Source organism: Chrysochloris asiatica, unplaced genomic scaffold (assembly GCF_000296735.1).
Source record: "Chrysochloris asiatica unplaced genomic scaffold, ChrAsi1.0 scaffold00047, whole genome shotgun sequence".
NCBI lineage: Eukaryota > Metazoa > Chordata > Mammalia > Afrosoricida > Chrysochloridae > Chrysochloris > Chrysochloris asiatica.
Window position 1 is genome coordinate 602883 of NW_006408565.1, and position 24003 is coordinate 626885.

The 24003-nt window shown below is 45.3% G+C and overlaps 1 protein-coding gene across 1 annotated transcript in view; it reads left to right on the plus strand.

Moving 5' to 3' along the window:
- CSMD2 (CUB and Sushi multiple domains 2) overlaps positions 1 to 24003 on the plus strand; it is a 933956-nt gene that overhangs the window by 454155 nt on the left and 455798 nt on the right. Inside the window, 1 exon segment of the mRNA XM_006862126.1 lies at positions 17314 to 17426. Within this exon segment, the coding sequence (XP_006862188.1) occupies positions 17314 to 17426 (113 nt within the window).

Here is a 24003-nt window from a genome sequence, read left to right on the forward strand (position 1 = left end):
AATGAGATGGATTGGCCAAGTGGCAGCATCGATGGACTCAAGCGTGGCAACAGTAGTGAGGCTGGCCCAGGATCGGGCAGTGTTTTGTTCTGCTGTGTATAAGGTCGCTATGGGTCGGTACCAACTCGATGTCACCTAACAACAATAGGCACTGACTGTGCAGAGAGAACTTTTATGCACACTATCTTACTTAAACTTCCTGGCAACTCTTAGTGGTATGAGCAAGTAACCTGCTCAGCTATGGGGGTTTGAGTCTACCCAGAAATGCCTCAGACGAAAGTCTGGAGATCGGCTTCTGAAACACCACAGCTGTTGAAAACCCCATGGAGCACAATATGGAACCAACTAGCAGCAACTGGTTCCTAAGATGGGGTCCCTGGGGAAACTGAGGCCCACAGCAGCTCTGTAACTTGCCCAAAGTGAGACAGCTGTTCACGTCAGAGCTGAGAAATGAACACACAGATGGGCTCCTTCAGGGCCCATGCACTTCTCCATACTCAGAACTGCTTCCTACTTGGGAAACATTGGTCCTTTTGCCCGGGTTCTCCTTCACTGCATGGTGACATGCATGGCATGACCAGGTGTGGTCACTCTGTTTCTTTCGGATGCTTTACGAACAGCTCTGAGTCACACTGACTAATCACTCCTGCACAGGGAAAGAGGCTCCGAGGTGACACATCCTACCCAAGGCACACGGCTAGGGACTACTAGGCATAGGATCAGAATTCAGCTTCATCTGACTATCTCAGTGACCTTGTTGTTAGCTGCTGACGAGTGACGAGTAGGTAACCCCAGGCACAACAGAACAAAGTGCTCTCCTGTACCATTCCCATAATTGGTTGCAGATAGAGTCATTATGATCCAGAGAGTTTTCATTGGCTGATTTTCAGTAGATCACTGGTCCCTTATCCTAGTTCATTTTAGTCTGGAAGCTTCACTGAAACCTGTTCAGTCAGCATCATTGCAACTCACAAGCCTCATGGACAGATAAGTGGTGTCAGTGTATGAGGAGTATTGGCAAGAATCAAACCCTGGTCTCCCTCACTGAAGGCAAGAAGTCTCCCAGCGACCTTAGCATCCCTATGATGTCTGGCAGAGTGGGAGGCTTACTCCCGCAGCTGGACTTTCTGGCAGGGCTGGTCTGCTTCCTCCTGGAGAAGGAGGGGTGCACAGGGAGCATCAATGATGCTCAAACTCAGAATGGCAGTCGAGTGGCAGGCAAACGCTGGCGTGGGAGGCTCTTCGATAAGCCATCTGCAAACATTTCCTCTGGATGAGAAATATGATCCAAATGTAATCCCCTGAGGCTTCTGCCAGGAGTGCTTTGCCACCCTCCTTGGGAATGGGGGCAGGTCCCTTCTCTGGGTCCTCTCTGCAGTAGTGGCCCGGCTGGGGGTCACCTGAAGGAGAGAGGGGAGGTGACAGCCAATTGGACCAAGTACTCTGGTGTCTTATTATCCCTACACTCTCTGGTCACCAGAATGGATTCAAGTGGAGACTGTACTGGGTTCAGCTTAGTCCTTGTGTGATCTGGAGGGTGGAGTGCAAGGCACTGGTGAAATTCTAGCCTATCTCTTCTGAGCCATAAGCAAGGGGGGGGGGGTAACAAAATCATATTTGTGAGGTACTTATTTTGTGTTGAGCACAGTCCAAGACATGTTATGCATGTTAGCATAGTGGTTTGCCAGAATCCTGTGTCATAGCTGGAGGAAGCTGAGACTCCAATTCCATGCTCACCATACACCATTGGTGAACATGGGAACCAGGATTCTAATGCAGCACGGCCTGATTCCAGGGGCCTGCCTTAGACCTGCTGGAGAACAAGGTAGGGGATGAACAAGACAGGGCCTGTCCCAAAGGATCCCTAGTGGCACACTGCATTAAGCATTGGATGGCTAGCTGCAAGATGTGCTGGTCAAATTCACCAGCCCCTCTGCAGAAGAAAAGAGGAAGCAGTTCTGCTCCCATAAAAATGTACAATCTTGGAAACCCTACAGAGGTCGCTGTGAGTCAGAATCGACCGGGCAGCAGTGGTTAGGATCTAACAATTCAGGACCTGGATTGTCAGCCATCTCCACTCTATGATCTGTAACATAAACTCAGGCCATCTGAGGGCCCAGCATCCGGACAAGACAGAGGCCACATTTTGATTCAGTCCCAGTCAGCCTGGCCTAGGACTTTGAGGAGGGCATTGAGGTATAGGGCATTATGAAGAGGAAAGGAGGGAGGAGACACAAAGTTGAAAGCCCTGATTCTGGGACACCTGTTCCCCAAAACTTCTCTTTATCAAAGTAAGAGCCTAGCTCTTCTCTCCACTGAGCAACTTCACACCAAAGGCAATAGGGAACTACCTTCCTGTGGGCAGCCCCATCAGCTAATTTGTCCAGGTGACCACCCTAGTCCAATCAGATGTGACACACAGGGCTGCCTCTTTCAGGAGCTGTGGTTGAGGAAGGGAGGCTGGTCTTCAAAGACTTCTCCAATTCCAGTTGCCATTAAGCCAATTCCAACTCATGGTGACCCCATGTGTGTCAGAGTAGAACTGTGCTCCATAGGGGTTTTCAGTGGCTGATTTTTCAGTAGTCAATCATCAGGACGTCCTTCCAAAATGCCTCTGAGTGGACTTGAACCACCAACCTTCCAGTTCGCAGTTAAGTACATTAACCATTTACATTAGTCATTCTTGTTGTGTGTTGTCGAGGCAGTTCTGATTCATAGTGACCCTGCATCAGGTTTCTGGGGTGTTTGAACTTCTGACCTTGTGATTAGAAGTCCAGTGCTTATACTACAGTACCACACCATCCATGGACTCACTCAAAAAAACTTCTGGCACCCTGAAAAGAGTAGAAGCACCTGATTTAGACCTGGAGAGAGAAAGGGGAGTTTGGATGTTCCACTGTCCCCCTCATTCTCTCAAAGATTTCTGCAACTCTACGACAAGTCTCCTCCCCATTGGAGTTTGGCACAAGGTACCAATTCTCTTATCCAGACCCACTCAATCTGTTCGCTTCAGCACCATGGACACCTCCTAGCCAGAGGCACAGGAATCCCTTGACCCACAGAGCTAGGAACAGAAGGAAACAGACTCCCCCAAGACCTTCACAATGTTCCACCCCCAACATGCCAGCTCTAGGATGTCTGTGTGAAGCCCTCATCTCGTCTGCAAACAACCAGGCACTCAGTTCCTCGACATGCTCAGACCAATGCACTCCATCTAGAGAGCAGTGCATCTAGTGGGAAAACATTTACCTGATGTAGTCTATGTGGGCTCCTTGCAGCTCACAGTAAGCTGAGTGGGTAAAAACCCTGTTAGGTTGTTGATTTTACTGAGCTGCTTTTGGAAGAGAAGGAACATTTGCTCACCCTGAAAACCAGACGCCCCTGTCGCTGTGTTTGTGGCATGTTGGCATAAGAAGGTAGCTGCTGTGTAAATGGGCAGCACAAGTTAAGCTGCAAGACCAATGTCTTCATGACAAGTGGGTGGCACCCAGGAAGCCAAGATGACACTCAGTGCAGCATTCAAGGCCGTTCCTGCTCAGCTGCCTTTTCCTCTCTTTCCCCTACAAATCTCTCTGCTTCCACTAGCCGGATCTCATTCATTCATTTCCTCATTTCCTCACCCATTCATCAGGATTCATTGTTTTTGTTACTTGCCTTCAACTCAGCTCCTAGCTCATGGAGACTCTCTGCACAACAGGATCAGCCCTTTTCCCCCTCCACAGGGTTTTGTTCCTGAAGTAGCTTGCCAGACCTTTCTTCCTAGTTGTCCTGAAAGCTGCACAGAAACCTGGTTAGCATCATAGCAACCCACAAGTCTCCACTGACAGATGAGTGTACTTGAGGTGCATTGGCCAGGAATCAAATCCAGGTCTCCTGCATGGGAGGCAACTGAGCCATTTCCATGTACCAGGCATTCTGCTAGGTTCTAAGCAAAAAACTGTGGACAAGAAAGAACCAGCTCCTATATTCAGGGCGCATACAGTTTGGTGGATGAGACAGACCCTTGAACACAGGGAGACAAGCATTGTGGTAGAGTGTAGGGAGTTGAGGGACCAGGGAAGAGTCAAACTAGACAGGGAAGGCATGGCTGCCAGTGGCTTTTCCGGGAGCAGATGGCTTTCATCTTTCTCCTGTGGAGCAACTGGTAGGTTCAAACTGCCAACTCTATGGTTAGCAGGCCAATGCTTAGCCCACTATGCCACCAGGTTCAGACCTCAGAAGTCCTTCTCAAGTCGGAGATGTAAGATTAGCTAATTCCACTACCCTGATAGCAGCAGAGGGTATAATTTTAAAAGATGTCTACCCTTGAAAGCTAGGGACTGTGGTTCACTCATTCACTTGCTCACTCACTCATTTACAAAGCATGCAAAGAACTGCTCTTAACCATTCTCCCACAAAGCAACTCCCTGGATTAGCTGACACTCCCCATGCCTCTGTGGTTCTCCCAGACTGATGCCCACAGCTCCCTGAACACCTGCTACCAGCAAGCCCTTTCTCACCCCCGCCCTCAGTGCCTGTACACTTCTGCTCCCACCAGCTGAGTCTTGTATTTTCTGAGAATCGGTTGGGTATGTTGCCAACTCTCTTCTGTGCCAGTCATACTTGTTATTGTAATTATGTGATTTAAATTAAACATCACATAAACTGATGAAATATGAGTGTGGAAGGAAATATCGTTACGTCTATGGAAACTAAATTGAATGCTTTGGAATGGTGCCATGAAATAAAGTCTCTAAAAAGAATCGTTTTCTAAATATTAGGTGTGAGTGAGACAACCGCACTGGTTAAGTTCCATGGGGACAGGGACTGGGTTTCTATTGCTCACTGCTGCATTCCTGGTGCCTAGCACAATGCCCAGCATATGGTTGGTGCCAGAAGGTATTTGTTGAATGCTGAAGTGTACCCAAACTGGTAGTGGTGAACATATTATGGATGGTGGTGGTGTTAAGTGCCATCCAGTCAGATCGGACTCATAGTGACCCTGTATAGGATGTCCGAGGAGCAGCTGGTGAGTTTGAGTCACCAAGCTTGCAGTCCAGTGTTTATCCCACAGTGCCATACCAGTGTAAATAAAACACGGTGCAGAGAATGGATCCACTGGTCCTTCATTAAAAGAACTGGCATAATAAATTTCCATTTTAGTATTCTACATGAAAATGAAATATTTAAACTATGTATGACTTCTTTTATTGTTCCCAAGTGCTCAGCTGCTAACCAAAAGTTGGGCAGCTGGAATTCAGTTCAGAGGCACCTAAGAAGAAACACCAGGTGATCTGCTTACCAAAGGCACAACCATGAAAACCCTTTGGCACACATGTCTAGTCTGCAATACATGGGTTGTCGAAGTTTAGAATCAACTCCCTGGCAACTGTTTTGGTTTTCCTTAGAAATTATCTTTTTTAGAACATTTACCAGACCACTACATCATTTAAGAGCCTTCTATAGTAGGGGTCATCAAGCTTTCTATAAAAGGCTAGATAATGAATATTTTTTACTTTGTTGGTCAAAAGTCTGCCATATTGCTTCTGCCATGGTAATATGAAAGCTGCCATACCCAGGAGGTAAATGAATGCGCATGGTTGTGACCCAGTAAAACTTTATTTACCCAAATAGGCAGTGGGCCAACCCCTGTCCTATGGCACTGATTTGTTCTGTGTGCCAGCCACTGTACTGTGTTGGCTGGAGACACTAAGACAAAAGGCAAAGAGGATTCGGTCCCTGCTCTCACGGAGCTCCCTCCTAGCTGGGGTCAAGTCAACTGGTGGTTAGAGTCTGACGTGCTCAGTACAATGTAGGTACCTGTCCATGGTGCCAGGGAGACACAATGGAGGCGGTTGCTCCCATGAGGCAGTGAGAAGATGCAGAAAGGTGGCATTCAGGTAGTTTTGTAAGATAAATGACACTTTCTCAGGTAGTCAGATAGGGCATTGGAAAAGGGTAGAGCGAATAACATATACAAAGGTACACAAGCCTCTCTGTGTAGTTGAAACTCAAAGTGCTTGTCATCAGAAAGGAGGTGGAGGCAGGAAAGACCCTACCTCCGAAACTACAAAGTTTGAACCTTATCCTGGAACCAGTGGGTCTTCACTGCTGGGTTTCCAGCAAGGCAGGGATTTGTTTGATCAAATCACCACACAAAATCTGGAAGGTGGCTTGGAGCAGGAGGAGATCTGAACATTGTTTCTATAGTCCAGATGAGAGATGATGAGATCATGAAGTGGAGACCACTTGACTACCCATGGCTGTGGGGGCGAGGAGACAGAGGACAATGGTTGGGTGACTGGGAAGATGGTGTGGGCTTCAGGAGTTGGAACACTAAGGAGCAGGAATGATTGGGAGGGAGCTTTGCTTTGTTCAGAGCATAGTAACCAATCTCAAGCCCATAATAAGTAGCTGGGAACTGAATCTGTATGAGCTGACTCAGATCTCTCCAAGGGGTCTGCACCCCTGAGATGGACAGGTATTGCTGGGAGCAAGAGTCTTGTGAGATCAAGGGCCTGTTTTAAAAGATAAGCCTGAATAATTGGGAAGCTATGGCATCCCATAGCCAAAATAGATTTGCATTTATCCCAGGCTTTTGCCCAATAGCTGGAAAATATATAGCATCATGGGCTTTTCTTGGGAAAGGGATTTATCCTAACATAGCCCGAGTTCTAGGTTAGCTAAAAACAGATCTGGAAACATTTGTGATGAGCCCGGGTGTCAGGGTTGAGTCCATAAAAGTTTGCTTCAGTAGTAAAAGGGAACTAAAGGTGAGGGGACTGGAGCTGGCTTCCAGAATAGTCTATGGTGCTTTCTGCCCACCTTTGACCAATATATTTACAGAAGGCTTTTCTTGCTCATAGCCTTCCCCAGGGAGGAGTACAAATGGCAGGAAGGAAGGCAAGAAAGTTTGGGAGTGTGGGGGCAGGGTGGTGAGCATCTCCCAAATTTCCCATTTGTCCAGGATAGCCAGAGTAATGGAGAGTTGGTGTGTGCTGGGCACTGGGGCATGCTGATGTTGTTGTTAAATGCCCTTGAATGAATTCCGACTCACTGTGGCCCTATGCTTACAACGACCCTATGTAGGGTTTCCAAGGAGCAGCTGGTGAGTTTGGAACCACCGACCTTGCAGTCCAGTGCATTATCTTGCAGCGCCACACCAGGACTCATTAAAGCCTACAGCACCTGGCATTCCCAGGCAATCTCCCATCCAAGTACTACCCAGGCCCAACCATGCTTAGCTTCCAAGATCAGACAAAATCGGATGCATTCAGGGTAGAGATGCTTTAATCCTGGATCAGACCCGGGCTGGAAGTGAATGCCCTCAGGAACTGTTGTGGGTACACAGAAGCCAGATGCTATGATGAGAAGCTGCACTGTACAGTCTCTGCAGGGACTCCCCATAGCTAGGGAATTATAGGTGGCCACCACTGGCAAACCCTGTGCCTTGTACACAGGCTTGGTGAGCAAGTGAGTGCATGAATGAATTTCTTCATGAGGATATCCATTTTCAGGGATGCTGGAGTTGAAGCCAAGGTCTACTGACACTCCTTCTCCTCAGCTTGCAGTTTAACAGTAATTTCTGGCAGAATCACTGTCATCCTCTTGTGGGGGGTGTATCTCAGCACCCCAACATCTGTCGACTTAATAAATATTAAACTCCTTGAAACATGCTCATTTGGGCATGCCACCTTAAGAAGAAACGCTTTTCATGAAATCTGCTCCAAGCTTTCCTACCACCAGGGTAAAGATTTAGCTTAGAGCATTCTGCAGAGGAAGGCAAAGCCACTTTTTCCACAATCGAGCACACACATTAAAGGGAGTGATTCCCCACACCCCAGCCGTATTCCATTAATGAAGCCCCATTTAACGGAAGTCAATTTACCAAAAAGAAAAAAAAAAAAAAAAAAGAGTGTAATTGCTTAAATACATTTTATGTTGTACTGCTGTTGCAATTTTCTGGGCGAACTTGGAATTCCCCAGAAGCCCCATAGTGAAGTTAATGTGGACAGAAAGGTTTGAAGGGGAGAATCTCTCTTTGTTGTTCTCTCCTTTAATTATGACTCTAAGAGGGAGCAAAATTAAAGAGGATCCTGGGAGGAGGAAGGAGGGGCCAAGCAGGGACTGAATGGAATTCAACCTAAATGATCCCACTGCCTTCCTTCACCCTTGCATGCAGCAGGTACAAATCTGCTTATAATTTATTGCTCAGTAGACTGCAATGGCTGACTGCATAGCCTCTGAACTGGATGGCCTTGGCTTGAATCCCACCTCTGCCAATTAATAGCTGTGTGACCTTGAGCAAGTTTCTTAACCTGTCTGTGCAGCCATGTGGTGCCATGGGAAAGGACCTGAAAAACAGGAAGTAGAAATGCAGAGAAGCTCAAAAAAGCGTGAATTTTCCAGTTACACATAAGCTCTTCTGTTTGCCTGGAGAAGACAGAGAGACTGTGTGTACTGAGGGAAGCAAGGTAGGCAGGAGTAAGACCAAGAATGCTTCACAGGGAAGTGACATTTAATCAAAGGCTTAGAGGAAGTGAGGGGGTGAACCAGCTTAGCAGGCAGAAGGAACATCAAGTGCAAAGGTCCTGAGGCAGGAGCACACCTGGCCAGTTTTGGCAGCAAGGAGACCCCCAGGACTAGAACAAAAAGAACAGACTTTGGGTCATAATAAGATCTTTCACCTTGAGGATAAAGTCTATTGAAGATTTTTTTTTTAACTAACACTGTTAAGGTATGGAGTCCCTGGGTGGTACAAAGACTACCAACTGAAATGTTGCCAGTTTGAACCTACCCAGAGATACCTCAGAAGAAAGACTTGATTGGCTGATTCTGGAAGAATCCTACAGAGTGCAGTTCTACTCTGCAACACATGGGCTAGTCGTGAGTCAGCTTGAGAGCAAAGAGCAGTTAGTACCCTGGGTGGTACAAATGGTTAGTGCTCTAGGCTGCTAACCACAAAGGAGCTCTGGTAGCATAGTAGTTATGAATTGGACTGTTAACCTCAAGGTCAGCAGTTCAAAACTACCAGTGGAACCATGGGAGAAAGATGAGGCTTTCTGCTCCTGTAAAGATTTACAGCCTTGGAAATCCCTATGCATGGTCTCTGTGAGTCGGAACTGACTCCATGACATAAGATTGGTGGTTCAAGTCCACTCAGAGGTGTCTAAGAAGAAAGACCTGGTGATCTGCTTCCAAACAGCAGCCATCAAAAACCCTATGTAGCACAGTTCTGCGCTGATATATGTGGGACTCCATAAATTGGAGTCAATGGAGGATGACTAGTTTTGATTTATTCAGGCATAATTTAATAAAATAGACTCATTTTCAATGCATAGTTCTTTGGAGATTTAATAAATATGTATATTACATATGAAGTCCTGGTATGACTGTAAGATGTATTAGAATACTAACCACAAGGTTGGCAGTTCAAACCTACCAGTCACTCCTTAGAAACCTAACACAGGGTAGCTATGAGCTGGAACCGACTTGATGCCCCTTAACAACAACAACAGCATATAACTACTTCAGAATCCTGGTGTCACCCTGTAGGATAAGCAGTACACTGCTAACCATAAGATTGGTGGTTCAGATGCACCAGCTGCTCCTCGGAAACTCTATACAGGGCTGATGAGTCAGAACAGATTCCATGGCACTTAACAACTATCTAACTACTATTTTATTCAAGATAGAGAACTTTTCCATCGCCCCACAAGATTTCCAGGCAATCCTCAAACTGACCGCTCACCCTTAGTCCCTGAGACCACTGATCTGCTTTCTCTCATTATATCTATATTATATTAGTCTTTCTGTGTTGTTGGATGCTGTTGAGTCCATTTGGACTCACAGCAATCCCAGATCTGCCCCGTATGATTTTCTCGGCTGTAATCTTTATTGAAGCAAATCACTAGGCCTTTCTCCTTTGGAGCCAATGGTGAGTTCAAGCCACAAACCTTTTATTAGCAGCTAAGAGCTTAATTGTTGAGCTACTTGTGATTTTAGTCTTTATTATTGTTGTTGTTATTAAGTGCTGTCTGGTCAGTTCTGACTCATAGAGACCTGTATAAGGTTTCCAAGCAGTGGCTGGTGGTTAGGAGGCCAGTGCTTATCCTATAGTACCGCGCCAGGACTCATCTTACTATTGTTGTTAAGTGCCATCGAGTCGGTTCCGACCCATAGCAACCCTGTATAGAGTTTCCAAGGAGTGGCTGGTGAGCCTGAACTGCCAACCTTACAGTTCAAACTGATGTTGCAGTCCAGCACATTAACCCGTAGCACCACACCAGGACATATCTTAATAGAGTGTCATATAAATGGAATCATACAGTATATACTTTTATTGCTCTGGTAGTGTAGTGGTTACGAATCGGGCTGCAGATCTCAAGGTCAGCAGTTTGAAACTATCAGCTGTTCTGTGGGAGAAAGATGAGGCTTTCTGCTCCTGCAGAGATTTACAGCCTTGGAAACCCTGTACAGGGTTGCTATGAGTCAGAACCGACTGCACAGCACACCACCACCACCACTGTAATGCTTTTAGCTTGTCAGTGTTGATGCCTATATCAATAGTTTTTTTTTTCCTTTTCATTGGAGGTTGTTGAGGATCTCTGTGAGTCAGAATCGATTCGGCAGTGGCTTTGGGTTGGGTTCACTGGAGATGTGACACCATCTCTCAGGGGCAGAGTGAACTCCCAATTCTTGGATGAATTTTTTAAAAGTATAAAACACCTAAATGCTCAGTATTTATGTCCATGGAGGCAGGGGCAGAACAGAGCAAAGATACATGCACAAGTGGCTACCAGAGGTAGGTGGGAGGGTGTTAAGTGCTGTGGAGTCAGTTCTGACTCATACTAACCCTGTATAGAGTTGGGGAGGAGCAGCTGGTAGGTTTAAATTGCCAGCCCTTCTGTTCGCAGTCCAGTGCTCATTCTCCAGGCTAACCCAGAACTGAAAGGGGCTCTGAGTTTCTGTTAAATGTGACGAAAACATTTGGTGATAAAAATAGTGGTGACGGTTGCACAATATGGTGAACATAATTGTTATTGTTGTTGTTAAGTGTTGTCAAGTTGGTTCCAGCTCATAGCAACCTTGTATAGGGTTTCTAGGAGCAGCTGGTGAGTTGGAACTGCCAACTTTGAGATTCAAACCGACCTTACGGCCCAGTGCTTATCCTATAGCACCACAACAGGGATCCAGAACATAATTAATGTCACTGAATTGTACAGGTCAAAATGGCTGAAATCAAGGAAGAACCTGGAAAGAGTACACTAAGTGAAGTTAAGTCAGTCATAAAAGCACAAAGATCGTGTGGTCTCACTTGTAGGAAATATCTACATTAGGCAAATGAACGGAGACCAAAGTTTTTAGTGGTTGCCAGAGGCAGTGGAAGTGATAAAGGGGGATCATTGTTTTGGAAGCATTGAATTTCTATTTATGGCAATGGAAAGTTCGACAGTGGATATTGGCAACGTCTGTATAAATGGTTAATGTCATTGATGGAACGAAATTATACATGTGCAAAAATGTTACATAGGCAAATTATGCATATGAAGGGACTTCAAAAGTTCATGGAAGAATTCCATTATCTTTTAATTCCACTTTTCCACTAACTTTTTGAAGTCCCCTCTTACGTATGTACAAACACACATACAAATGTAAGTCAAAAAGTATGGTTAAATATTTATAGAAACCTTGATAAAGAAAAAAATATCAAAATTGAAGCATTTGTTTCTAGACATATTCTCCAACTAGAGCTGCACATTTGTGAAGGCGGTGTTTTCCATCTCTCTAAGATCACATGATAGAATTTTGCAAGACCAATGACTTCTTCATTGCCAATACCTTTTTTAAACAACATAAAAGACGGCTATACACCAGATGGATCTCACCAGATGGAATACTCAGACACAAATTGGCTACATCTGTGATAAGAAATGGTGGAAAAGCTCCCTATCATCAGCCAAAACCAGGCCAGGGCAGACTGTGAAACACACCATCAATTGCTCATATGCAAGTTTAGCCTGAAGTTAAAGAAAATTACACCAGGCCATGGGAGCCAAAATTTGACCTTGAACATATCCAACCCTTAGCAACAATAACAACAAACCCTATACAGAGTCACTATGAGTTGGAACTGTCTCAACAACACTTAACAGCAACTATAATTCCTCACAATTATCCTGTGCCCTTTGAGAAACTGTAACAAGATTGTTGTTGTTGTTGTTATGTGCCATGGAGTCGGTTCCGACTCATAGCGACCCTGTACAGGGTTTCCGAGGCTGTATATCTTTACGAGAACAGAAAGCCTCATCTTTCTCCTGCGGAACAGCTGGTAGTTTCAAACTGCTGACCATGAGGTTCGCAGCCGAATTCGTAACCACTACGCTACCAGAGCTCCTTCTATCAAGATTGTTGTTGTTGTTAAGTGCCGTCGAGTCGGTTCCGACCCATAGCGACCCTGTACAGGGTTTCCGAGGGTGTAAATCCTTACGGGAGTAGAAAGCCTCATCTTTCTCCCGCGGAGCGGCTGGTAGTTTCGAACCGCTGACCTTAAGGCTCACAGCCCGATTCGTAACCACTACGCTACCAGAGCTCCTTTCTATCAAGATTACCCCTTTGGAATTCCAGAAATCTTCACCATAGCCTCTGAACTGACCTCTTTGTCTGGAATTTAACTGGAAGCTACAGTTTTCATAGGCCCTTTTGTATAAGGTACCATAAAGAGACGAAGACAAGTGGATTACTGACAGAAGTTGTCTGCACCTGTCCGTAACCACGGAGTCATGTTTAACCAAGTTTTGTTTGGTATAAACTTGTGCATGTATGAATTGGAAACCTAATACCAATAGATCTTTATGTCTTGGGAGACCGAAGAAGAATTGATGTGTTTGAATTATGGTGTTGGCAAGGAATATTAAATACACCATGGACTGCCAGAAGAAGTTAGCCAAAATACTTACTTCTTAGAAATGAGGATAGTGAGACTTTGCCTCACCTACTTTGGACACATAGAACCAACAGATCTGTGTTGAAAGAAGTGCAGCCAGAGTGCTCCTTGGAGGCCAAGATGGCCAAACTTCGTCTCTCATACTTTGGACATATTGTCAGGAGGGACCAGCCACTGGAGAAAGATCTCATGTTTGGTCAGGTGGAGGGTCAGAGAAAAAGAGGAAAACCCCCAGCAAGATGGATTTGCCAAGTGGCGGCATCGATGGGCTCAAACATGGCAGTGTTTCATTCTGTTGTGCATAAGGTCGCTATGAGTCGGCACCAACTCGTTGGCACCTAACAACAACAATAACTTTGGACATACCATCAGAAGGGACCAGTCTTGGTAAAGTAGAGGTTCATTGAAAAAGAGGAAGACCCTCGATGAGATGGACTGACTCTGTGGCAGTGACAATGGGTTCAAACAGAAACAATTGTGAGGAGTCCACAGGACAGGGCAGCATTTCATTCTGTTGTCCATAGGATCAGCACTAAGAGTCAGAATGAGTTCCGTGGCACCTAACGCAGAATAACACACACATATAGATCATTTTTTAACCACATTGTTTTTTAAAAATAAAAATAAAGATGCATAGACCAGAAAGACCCTGAGAGTTTACACTGTGGAAATTAACAGTAAATTTTGGGAGTGGGTAAAGAGTACAGCAGAAACAGCAGGGAGAAGTTCTTGGGGGCTTCCCAAACTGTACAATTGGAGGATAACCCATTCAATCCTACTCAGACCCAATGGGCTGGGGAGGCCTCGCTGACTTCCAGTTACACACTAATTCTGGTGTGTAGACAATAGAGATCATTAACATCCTGCTCTTCAGAAACCCAGCATCCTCTCCTCATTTTATGTCTTGTTTTGTTTTTCACATCATTTTTATTTTATTGAACGTTTTGTTGTGCTTTAGGTGAAAGTTTACACAGCAAATTGGTTTTCCAATCAATTCATACACAAATTTTTCTCTAACATCAGTTGCAATCCGTGCCATATGTCAGTACTTTTCTTGTTTCTACCTTGGGGTGGGGGTGGAGCTTCTATTTTCCTTCCTCTGGTTTCCCTGCCCCCTTCTGCCTTCTCATCTTTGTTTTTGGACAAATGTTGCCCTATTGGTCTTAGTTGATTGTTCTAAGGAGCACATTCCTCATGGGTGTTATTGTTTATTTTATAGGCAACTTTATTGTTTGGTTGAGAAGTGGCCTTGGGGAGTGGCTTGAGTTCCAAGTTCCTTATTCCATTTTGCAGTAAGAGCCTTTGGTTCTGAATTATTCAGGTGAATACTCCCTATTTCTACTTCCCTTATGAATATGCCCTCCAAGCTTTGTCATCCAGGTAGAATTGAATTTGGCCTGGGGAAGGAAAAAAGAACAAAAACAAACCCACAATGCTGTTTGTGGCTCCTTAGAAAACTTAAATGACTCAGCCGCTAATCAACCATTTTAAGTGAGATCTGGCGAAATGCTGTAATTGATTTCTATAATAGCACTTATCATAGCAATATGGGCTCTCCTGTAGAATTTGCTGTGCGTCAGCATTTTCATGATAAGAGGAACTCAGTTAGCTCTTCCATTCAATACATATGTATGAAGACCTACTATGCTGAATCTCTGGATCTCTCCCATTTGCCCTTGCAGGTCCTCTTCCTAACCTTCTCCACCACGCTCCACTCCTACAGGGACTTAATCTGAAGGGCTACCTCCCTGAACTCCCTCATCCTCCAGTGTAATCAAGTTCCAGGGAGCAGCACAAAATTGGAGGAGGGGAAAGAGGAGAGTAAATAAATTCAGGGTTCACATTCCGTCCTGCCTCCTCCTGGAGAGGTTTTCACAAACTGGCTGTATCCCATCTTGTTTGGAGGTAACCATTCCATCTCTGCACCCTTCCCGGCCTCTTACCAGCCCCTGGATAATACCCAGTACCTGAGCCTTTCCCCGCCGCCTGCCTTCACCTTTGCAGAGTCCACTGATTATAAGATCCTGGAATTGTCCCTAAGTGTGCATGCCACCTATGTTCTCTGATGGGACCTTGGCACCCCTGTTTTGTACTCAGCATTATATAAGGAGCCCTGGCGGCAATGTGGGTCAGGTGTTGGCTAATGGTAAGATCAGTTGTTCAAACCCATCAGCCACTCTGAGGGAGAAAGATGAGGGTGTTTGCTACAGTAAAGATTTCCCGTCTCAGAAGCCCTAGATATAGTTGCTGTTGGTCAAATCGACTCCATGGCAGTGAGTTTGATTTGTTGTGGTAGGTACTCGAATGAATAGAATCACACCTGCTTTTTGTGAGAGACTGTGTTAAGGTCTCATTTACCTGAGTGTGTGGTAAAAAGATACATAAAACATTTGTCAGTTCAGCAGTTTTTTCATGTACAGATTATTCAGTGGCATTGATTACATTCTTTGCATTATGCAGCCATTATCACTATTCTGTTCCTAACGATTCTGCCATCACTAACAGACATGCAGTGCCCTCTGTGGAGTGGCTCTTCTCCCCTCCTGCCCACGAATCAGCTGTGCTTTCTGTATATTTGCTCATTTCATCGACGTGAGATCACACAGTGTCTGTCCTCTTGTAACTGACTTATTGCTCTCAGTGTGAGGTTTCCATGTTGCGGCAGGCATCAGGTCTTCATTTCTGATTAGGCAGTGTACGTACCACGTTTTGTTTATCTGTTCATCTGCTAATGGATGCTTGTTTCTACTCATTCGCTGCTGTGAACAGCGCTGCAGTGAATACTGGGGTTCAAGTATTCCTACAACTCTTTGGAAGAGGGATTGTTATTATTCCCATTTTATAGGTGAGGCTACTGAGTCACTGAAGGCAAAAGTGATTTTCCTAAGATCACACAGAGATCACGCCAGAACTTGTGGCTCTTTGCTACTAAACTATGCTGCCCCCTTCGAGTTAATGAATTGCACTTTGCATAGAATGCTGTGGCATCTCAGGGCAGGGGATAGGAAAACTGCATTTATTGAAGTAAGATGTGTCAGATACTAGGTTAGGTCTTTGCCCATGAGGTCTTTCCTTATCCCCATGAATTGAATTCTTCAGGCTGGTATTATTCTCATCCCAGAAAGGTTAGATCAGTGATGAAGTCTGGATCTGGAACCAAATCTGGTGGTGGCAAAGCCAAGGAGAACAGGAACCACTTTCTTAAGTGACGTAACATCTAAGGGACTTCCCTACATTGTCTGTAGGTAGATATGATTGACGCAGGTGAGCAAAGATTCAGAAAATAGAGAAATAACATGGAAAGCTTAGAAGATGTAGGTCATGCGTATGCATGGGAATAGAGCAGGTAGGAATGAATGAGGAGTGAATTGGGCAAATTAGAAACAACCTTGAATTTGATTTTTATTTTGTGGTTAACAGGAAGTCACGAGAGAGGTATTGTATGTGGGAAGGAAGAGAGAAGACTCTAGGCATCTTCCAGAAGAGAGAAAATGGGAGGGACTTCCGGGGGGCGGGACCGAAAGTGAGCAGAACCAAGGGTGGGACTCTTAGGGCTTAGCCTGAGTGAGGTTATGAGCGGAGGACTGAGCCAAGGGCCGGGTGGAAAGGTTGGAAGACCAGTCTGTGTATGCACTGGGGAGTAACCCTGGGAAGAAAGGCCTGAGTGTCCTGGAAGTTGGCTCAGGAGGGCAGTCAGTGCCATTGGCAGTGGGTGTCATGATGGTGGGGGAGAATGGGGGCTCTGAGCAGACGCCTGCTATAGCAGGGGCCCAAGGCTGCAGGGCTACCCACACACTAGGTCCAGCCGGAGAGGAGGAGGTGGTACCGTGAGGCCTGGACTTGATGGTTGGACTGATGGAGAAGCATGGGGCGTAGCCAGAGGAGGGCCACAGCTGGTGAGTGACCAAGAATGATCCCCTACTCCTGGGAAGAGTACACTGCCTGTCATGGTAGCTCCAGGCCCTTTCTCTTGACTTTCTAGGGGCCTGAGGGATTTGCTAGGGATAGCAAGACCTCTGCTGTGAGGACTGGACCTTGCAAAAAAGATGGAGTCTGGGACCTCTGTTCCAGGAGTGGGTGGGAGCATTGGATCTCTGCTTCAGGACCTGGAGTTCTGCTCTAGAAGTACAGTTTGGGCCTCTGTTGTGGGACTGGAACTCACCACCCCCTCTTCTCAGGGAAACCTAAGAGTGAGATGAGCCACTGAAGGGAACATCAAGCAGCCTCCCCACCTCAAATTGCTCAGGCTCCAGGCTACTGGGGTCAGCTAGGGGAGCCATCCCTCTCCTTCTTGCTTCCAGGAATGGAAACTGGAGAGACTCTGGCTGCCCGGGTCCTTGTCTGGCCCAGTGATGACCCTGACCAGGTCCTGTTTGCTGTCTCCACAGGTTCACTGGAGCCAGCCTCCCGGCCCCTGTCATCAGCAGCAAGAACTGGCTGCGGCTGCACTTCACCTCGGATGGCAATCACCGACAGCGTGGTTTTAGTGCCCAGTACCAAGGTAGGCATGGCCCAGGACCTGCTGCCACACTTAGGGGCCAGGGCAGTACCACGTGGGTGCTGTGTGGCTGCAGGGCCTCCTTGCCTCTGTTGTTCTGCTCCTGTTTGCAGATTTCTGGAACTCTGTGTTTGCCTGGTGGTCTGTGACATTTGTGTTACTACAGAGCCAGGCTAATCAAAATAGTTCATCCTAACTGTTGGAGGCACGTAACAAGTATCATCTTGCTTAATCCTCACCATTGCTCTGGGAGGTAAATACTGTCAAAAACCAAAAGCCAAACCAGTCATCTCCAACTGATGGTGATTTCTTGTGTATCGTAGTAGAACTTTCTCCCTGAGGGTTTTTGATGGCTGTGATTGCTCAGAAAAAGATTGTTGTTAAGTGCCGTCAAGTTGATCCCGACCCATAGCAACCCTGTATAGGGTTTCTGAGGAGCAGCTGGTGAACTTGAACTGCTGACCTAGCAATTCAAACTGCTTTGCAGTCTGGCGCATTAACACACAGCACCACACCAGAGCTCCTGGCCTTTATTCCCAGGTGCCTCTGGGTAGATTAGAATTGCCATCCTTTTGGTTAGCAGTCAAAGGCTAAATGTTTGTACCACCCAGAGACTACAAAGGCTGTCACCAACCCTATTTTATAGATGAGGCAGCTGAAACTCAGAGACATTAAGTCAATTGTCTCAAATCATCTGAACATTTGCCATTTGAATCCAGAGCCCACTCTCTAAACTACCATACTTTAGCTTGTACCAGAATAAAGTATGAGAGCAGCCCACACTCCAGCTATTGTTCCTTTGATGTACAGTACAGATCTATTACAAGCATAGGCAAAATAACCCTGGAGGTACCTAGGCTAAAGTGCTCAGCTCCTAACCAAAAGGTGGATGGTTCAATCCCACTAGTTTCTCTGTAGGCAAAAGGTGGGGCAGTCTGCTTCCATAACAATTACAAGCTTGGAGACCCTTTGGGGGCAGTTCTACTTTGTCCTATAGGGTCGCTGTGTGTTAAAATTGACCAATGGGTTGGGTAGCTTACATGTTCAAATCTGTAATGAGCTGTCTAGTGGCAAGAGTGATCAGGCCAGGAAGAGTGGGCAGAAATGGCTAGAAATTGATTTCTGCCCCAGTAATGAAAGAGCTGCCTATAGAAAGAATGGGTGGATACAGGAGAGGGGCCACTGGTGGCTCAGTGACAGAATTCCGGCCTTCCTTGCGGGATACCTGGGTTCGATTCCTGCCACTGCGTCTCAGGTGCAGCCTCCACCCATCTGTCCATGGAGGCTTCCGTGTTACTATGATGGTGAACAGGTTTCAGTGGAGCTTCCAGACTAAGATGGATGAGGAATAAAGGTCTGGCAATCTGCTTCTGACAATCAGCCCATGAAAACACCATGAATCACAAAGGGCCAGTCTACCACCAATTATGGACATGCTGCAGGACCAGGCAACATTTTGTTCCATGAGTCGAGGGCCAATTTGATGGCAGCTAACAACAACAACCCTGAAAGAGAGGAGCTTTCCATGGGCAGCAAGTCCAAAATCCCAGTGGAGAGATGGGAGTGGTTGATGATATTCTGTTACTTGTTGTTGTTGTTGTTAAGTGCCTTCGAGTCGGTTCCGACCCATAGCGACCCTGCACGGGGTTTCCGAGGGTGTAAATCCTTACCTTGAGTTTATTCCTCATATACAAAATGTGTAAACATTAGGATTGGCTGCAGAGTCTGCTCATTAAGTCTTTTAACTGTTGTCTGTCACACGTGAAGACTGGTGTCTTTGATTCAACAGCAGACTTGTATTGCACACTTTTACTCTGTATGAAGCCCTGCACAGAGCCCTGGGGAACAAAAAGTTGCAATGTGCTAAATGCACACACATAGGAACAATTGCAATGTGGGCCTAATAACCCAAACCCCAAAATAGAACCCATTGCTGTGCTGTGTATTACAGAGTAGAATTGCTCCGTAGGTTGGTTTGTTTGTTTGTTGTTGTTGATTTTGGCTGTGATCTTTATGGAAGCAGATCACCAGGCCTTTCTTCTTAGTTACTGCAGAGTAAGCTCAAATCGTGGCACTGTGGATTAATGCCCTGGACTGTAAAGTCAGTTTGAACCTCAAGGTAGGCAGTTCAAGTTTACCAGCCATTCCTTGGAAATCCTGTGCAGGGTTACTAGGGTTGGAACCGACTTGACGGCACTCAACAACAACAACAACACCTTTAGGTTAATAGTGTAGCACAGCACTTAGAGATGTATGTGCCTGATTACTAGTATGAAACATGGTTGAAGGTTGCTGAGGAGGGAGTGCCAAGTTCTGAGAGAACAGTCCAAGCTTCCTGAGGCTATCTCAGCAGCTTTTTCCTCCGAGCCCAACCCCTCAGGGGCTGACACAGCACAGTGCATTGCCACTCTAAGATTCAGGGGCAAGACCCCAGGGCCCAGGTGTCCTGGCTCGGAGCAGGGATAAAAACAGCCCCAAGGGCGGAAGCATCACCTTTCAAATCAAAACCATTTATGAATGGCCTCATTGACTTGGCTTTGGGTAGCAGGGCACATTTGCAATAGTTTAAAAATAAACAAGAAACCAACTTGATCAGATGAGCATAATAAAGATTCTACCCATAAGCCTTTCTGGAGATGTTGTTTTTTTCTGCCACTGAGGTGGGGCCTTTGTGTGAGGGGAGCACCTGTCTGAGTCTTTCCATTATGTTATCCAAAGTAGAAAAGCAAAGGTGACTGTTATAATTTTATCTGACTAAATAAGTGCCGGGTGTTTCTAACATTTCAAGTTACTGAAATCCTGTTTGGCATTCTAGTAGGTTAACATTTGATGCCAGACAAAGGGACAAGAAGGTAGAGCAGACATTTCCTGATCGCATTGGGCATTGTGTATGTACTGCTCCATTTGACAAAAGTGTTTCGATTGTGAGACTAGCCCAAGGTCACACAATCTATATGTGATCAAACTCAAAAGTCAAATGTGAGCCTAAGATGTATGTGGATCTGTTTGCAAAATCACAGGACCTCCACTTAAGATGGTGTGGCACCGTAAGGTAAGCAATGGTCTGCTAACTGCAAGGTCAGTGGTTCAAACCCACCAGCTGCTCCTCAAAGATGCTATACAGGGTCACTCTGAGTTGGAACTGACTCAACAGCACTCAACAACAGCAACAACCATTTAAAATACTTAGGGTGTTTTTACTATTCAACTGCTAGACTATTTTTTTCTTTCTTTCTTTTCCATTGCATTTTACTTACTGAAAAAAACAATTTCAGATCTACAGAAAACTTACCAAGAAAGGGCAGAGTTCTCATATATCTCCTGGTCCTCCTGCATACATCTTACATTTGTTACAACTGATACACCAATACTGATACTTTGTTATGAACTGAAGTCTGCAGTTGACATGAAGCCCTGGCAGCATAGTGGGTTATGCTTTGGGTTGCTAACCACAAGGTCAGTGGTTCAAACCCACCAGCTAGCTGCGCTCCTCAGGAAAAAAATGAAACTGTCTGCTTCCTTGAAGATTACACTCTCAGAAACCCTAGGAGGTGGTTCTACTGTATCCTGTAGGGGCACTATGAACTGGAATGGACTCTGACCATGGGTTTGAGGCTGAGATACCTTAATATTAGGGTTCACTTTTTGTGTTTTGTAGTTCTGTAGTTTTGACAAGTACATAATGTCATGTGACCACCATTACAGTATCATGGAGAATAGTCTCACTGCCTTTTAAATGTTGTAGGCTCCTCCTGTTCATCCCTGCCCCCTGGGCCCCTCTCAGCCACAACCTTTGTTCTGTTGCTAGAGTTTTGCCTTTTCCAGCATGTCATGTGTTTGAAACCATACTGTATGTAGCTGTTCAGACTGGTGTCTTTCTCTCAGCAGTACATACTCTGTTTTTTCTGTGACCTGATAGTGCATTTCTTTTCTTGGTTTAACATTTTTGTTGTGAATTGAATGAAGGTTCACAGAGCAGATCAGTTTCCGTTCAACAATTCATACACATTTTATTTCATGCCAATTGCAGTCTCCACAATGGAACATCACTTAGCCCACTTCCTCCCTATGTTTCCGGTTTACCATCCTCAATTATTAGGTAACTTGCAGCCCATTGTTATTGGTAGGCCCCATAGCACACCCATATACAACAGAACAAAACACTGCTCAGGCCTGCTTAACCCTCACAGTTGTTCCTATGTTTAAGCCCACTGTTGCAGCCACTGTGTCGACCCATCTCCTTAAGGGTCCTCCTCTACCAAACATGATGTCCTTCTCTAGGGACTGGTCCCACCTGATAACACATCTAAAGTGTGAAATGAAGTCCCTCCAACTTCACTGCTAAGAAGCACTCTGGTGTACTTCATCCAACATAGATTTGTTCATTCTTCTGACACCCACCAACACTATAATTCACATGCATCAATTTTTTATTGTTTATTTATTTTTCAACTCTTTATTGTGAATTGAGTGAAGTTTTACAGAGCAGATCATTCAATAAATCAAACAATTCATCTCAATGTTTGCAATCGCTCCATATAACATCATTGATACCACTTCCTGTTTGTTGTTTCCTTTCCTCCTTCTTCTCCAGCACTTCTGAACTTTGACCTTGGGTAAATGTTGCCCTTTTGATCTTTATTGACTGACCATTCTCTGGTGTTCATACTTCACTAGTGCTGTTGTCCTCCCTATATACCTATCTATTGATTGCCTGAAATTTTAGCCACAAGGGTGAGTTCAGTTCCAGACCTGAAGGGTGACCAAGAATCATAGCCTTGAGGTTCTACCAGTCTCTATCTAACCAGTAAGCCTGGTGTTTGTTTGTTTTTTTAATGATTTTGTGTTTTCTTCTACATATTCTCCCACTCTATCCCAGGTTTTCTAACGTGACTCCTTTTAGAACAGTTGGTAGTGGTAGCTGGGCACCATCCAGTTCTGGTCTCAGGGTCATGGAGACTGATGTTTGAATAATCCATTAGCCCATTAGATTAGTTGTTTTTAGTGTTGAATAATATACTATTGTATGTATGTTACCACAGTGTATTTGTTGGTGTCATCGAATTGGTACCTACTCATAGTGACCCTATGCACAACAGAATGAAACACTGGCCAGTCCTGCTACACTTGAGCCTATTGCTACTGTCACTGTGTCGATCCATCTTGATAGGGGTCTTCCTCTTCTTTGATGTCCCTCCACTTTACCAAGCATGATGTCCATCTCCAGGGACTGGTCCCACTTGATAATATATCCAAATTATGAAATATGAAGTCTTGCCATCATGGCTTCTAAGGACCATTTTGGCTGTACTTCTTCCAACAGATTTGTTATTCTGGCAGTCCATGGTACTTTCAATATTCTCATCCAACAACATAACTCAAATGCATCTGTTCTTCCATGGCAGAGGTGGAGAACGTTGTCCCACTGACTGTATAAGCCCCACAAAATCATTTGATCTGGCTCTGCCAAGGCAACTACAGTTCCAGCCATCACAGTTGTTGTTAAGTGCTGTCAAATTGGTTCAGATTTACAGTGAACCTGTATAGGGTTTTCGAGGAGCAACTGGTGAGTAAGAGTGAGTTAAATAAATGTTTGACCAAATATAGCAGGCTAATTTTAAAGTTGATAATTTTGTATGGCTCATAAATAATGTTATAAAGTTTGGTAGAAAATTAGGTTCCCCGGAGAGAACAAAGGAGATGGTGGATAGGGTAGAAGTGCAGTGAGGAGCTCCATCAGCAACAACACAGACTACTGGACCAAGCAGGCTCAGGGGATGGTCTCAGAACTCTGAACCACTTATAAAGGAATATGAAAGTTGGAAGAAAGTTGGGAGGCTTACAGCCAGTGTAATCTGTAACAGAAGCAAGAAATCCAGTACTTTCTAATCCAAGGTGCTCAACTGCTCCCTGAGCGGCCATCTTGGGCAAGAACAAATGGATCAGAGCAGCCACAGACACCTGACAGAACTTCAGAGATAAAGGTGTGGACATTCTTTTTTATGTATCTGTTCATTGATGTCTTCCTGTCTGCACACCTCCGTTCTGGTAACTAGAAGGGGTGCCTGAGCAAGTGGACACCCCCCACCCCTGGAGGGTTCTATTATGCATGCACACAGATCTCCTCAAAATGTAAAGGGACAGTTTCCACTTAAAACCAAACGGCAGTGCAAAATGGCCACAGCTGGCCCTGAGCTGTTGTTTATCAGAACAAAAAAGGCCTGAATGGTGGTTGTGGATCAGGACAGGCAGACTAAAAAGGTAACAGGCCAATAATGAAATCCTGAGTTACGTCATAACGACCAACAGTAGCATCTTGACTTTTCTTCGGAAGAAGAGTGAAAAGGGAGGTCCATCTCCTCATCACATCTACCTCTAAACAAACAGAAAGCATAAAAAAGTACTAAAACACACACCCATCTAAGTATTAAGGCCATAGCTAACTACTGAATATTCCCCAAAAAAACAGAAACAGATGACCATATCTGCACATATCCAGAAATGAGATAAAGTGACTGAGACAAATGACTGGAGGTAGACCTACACTCCATACTGGAAGATGGGCAGGCTTTGGAAATGC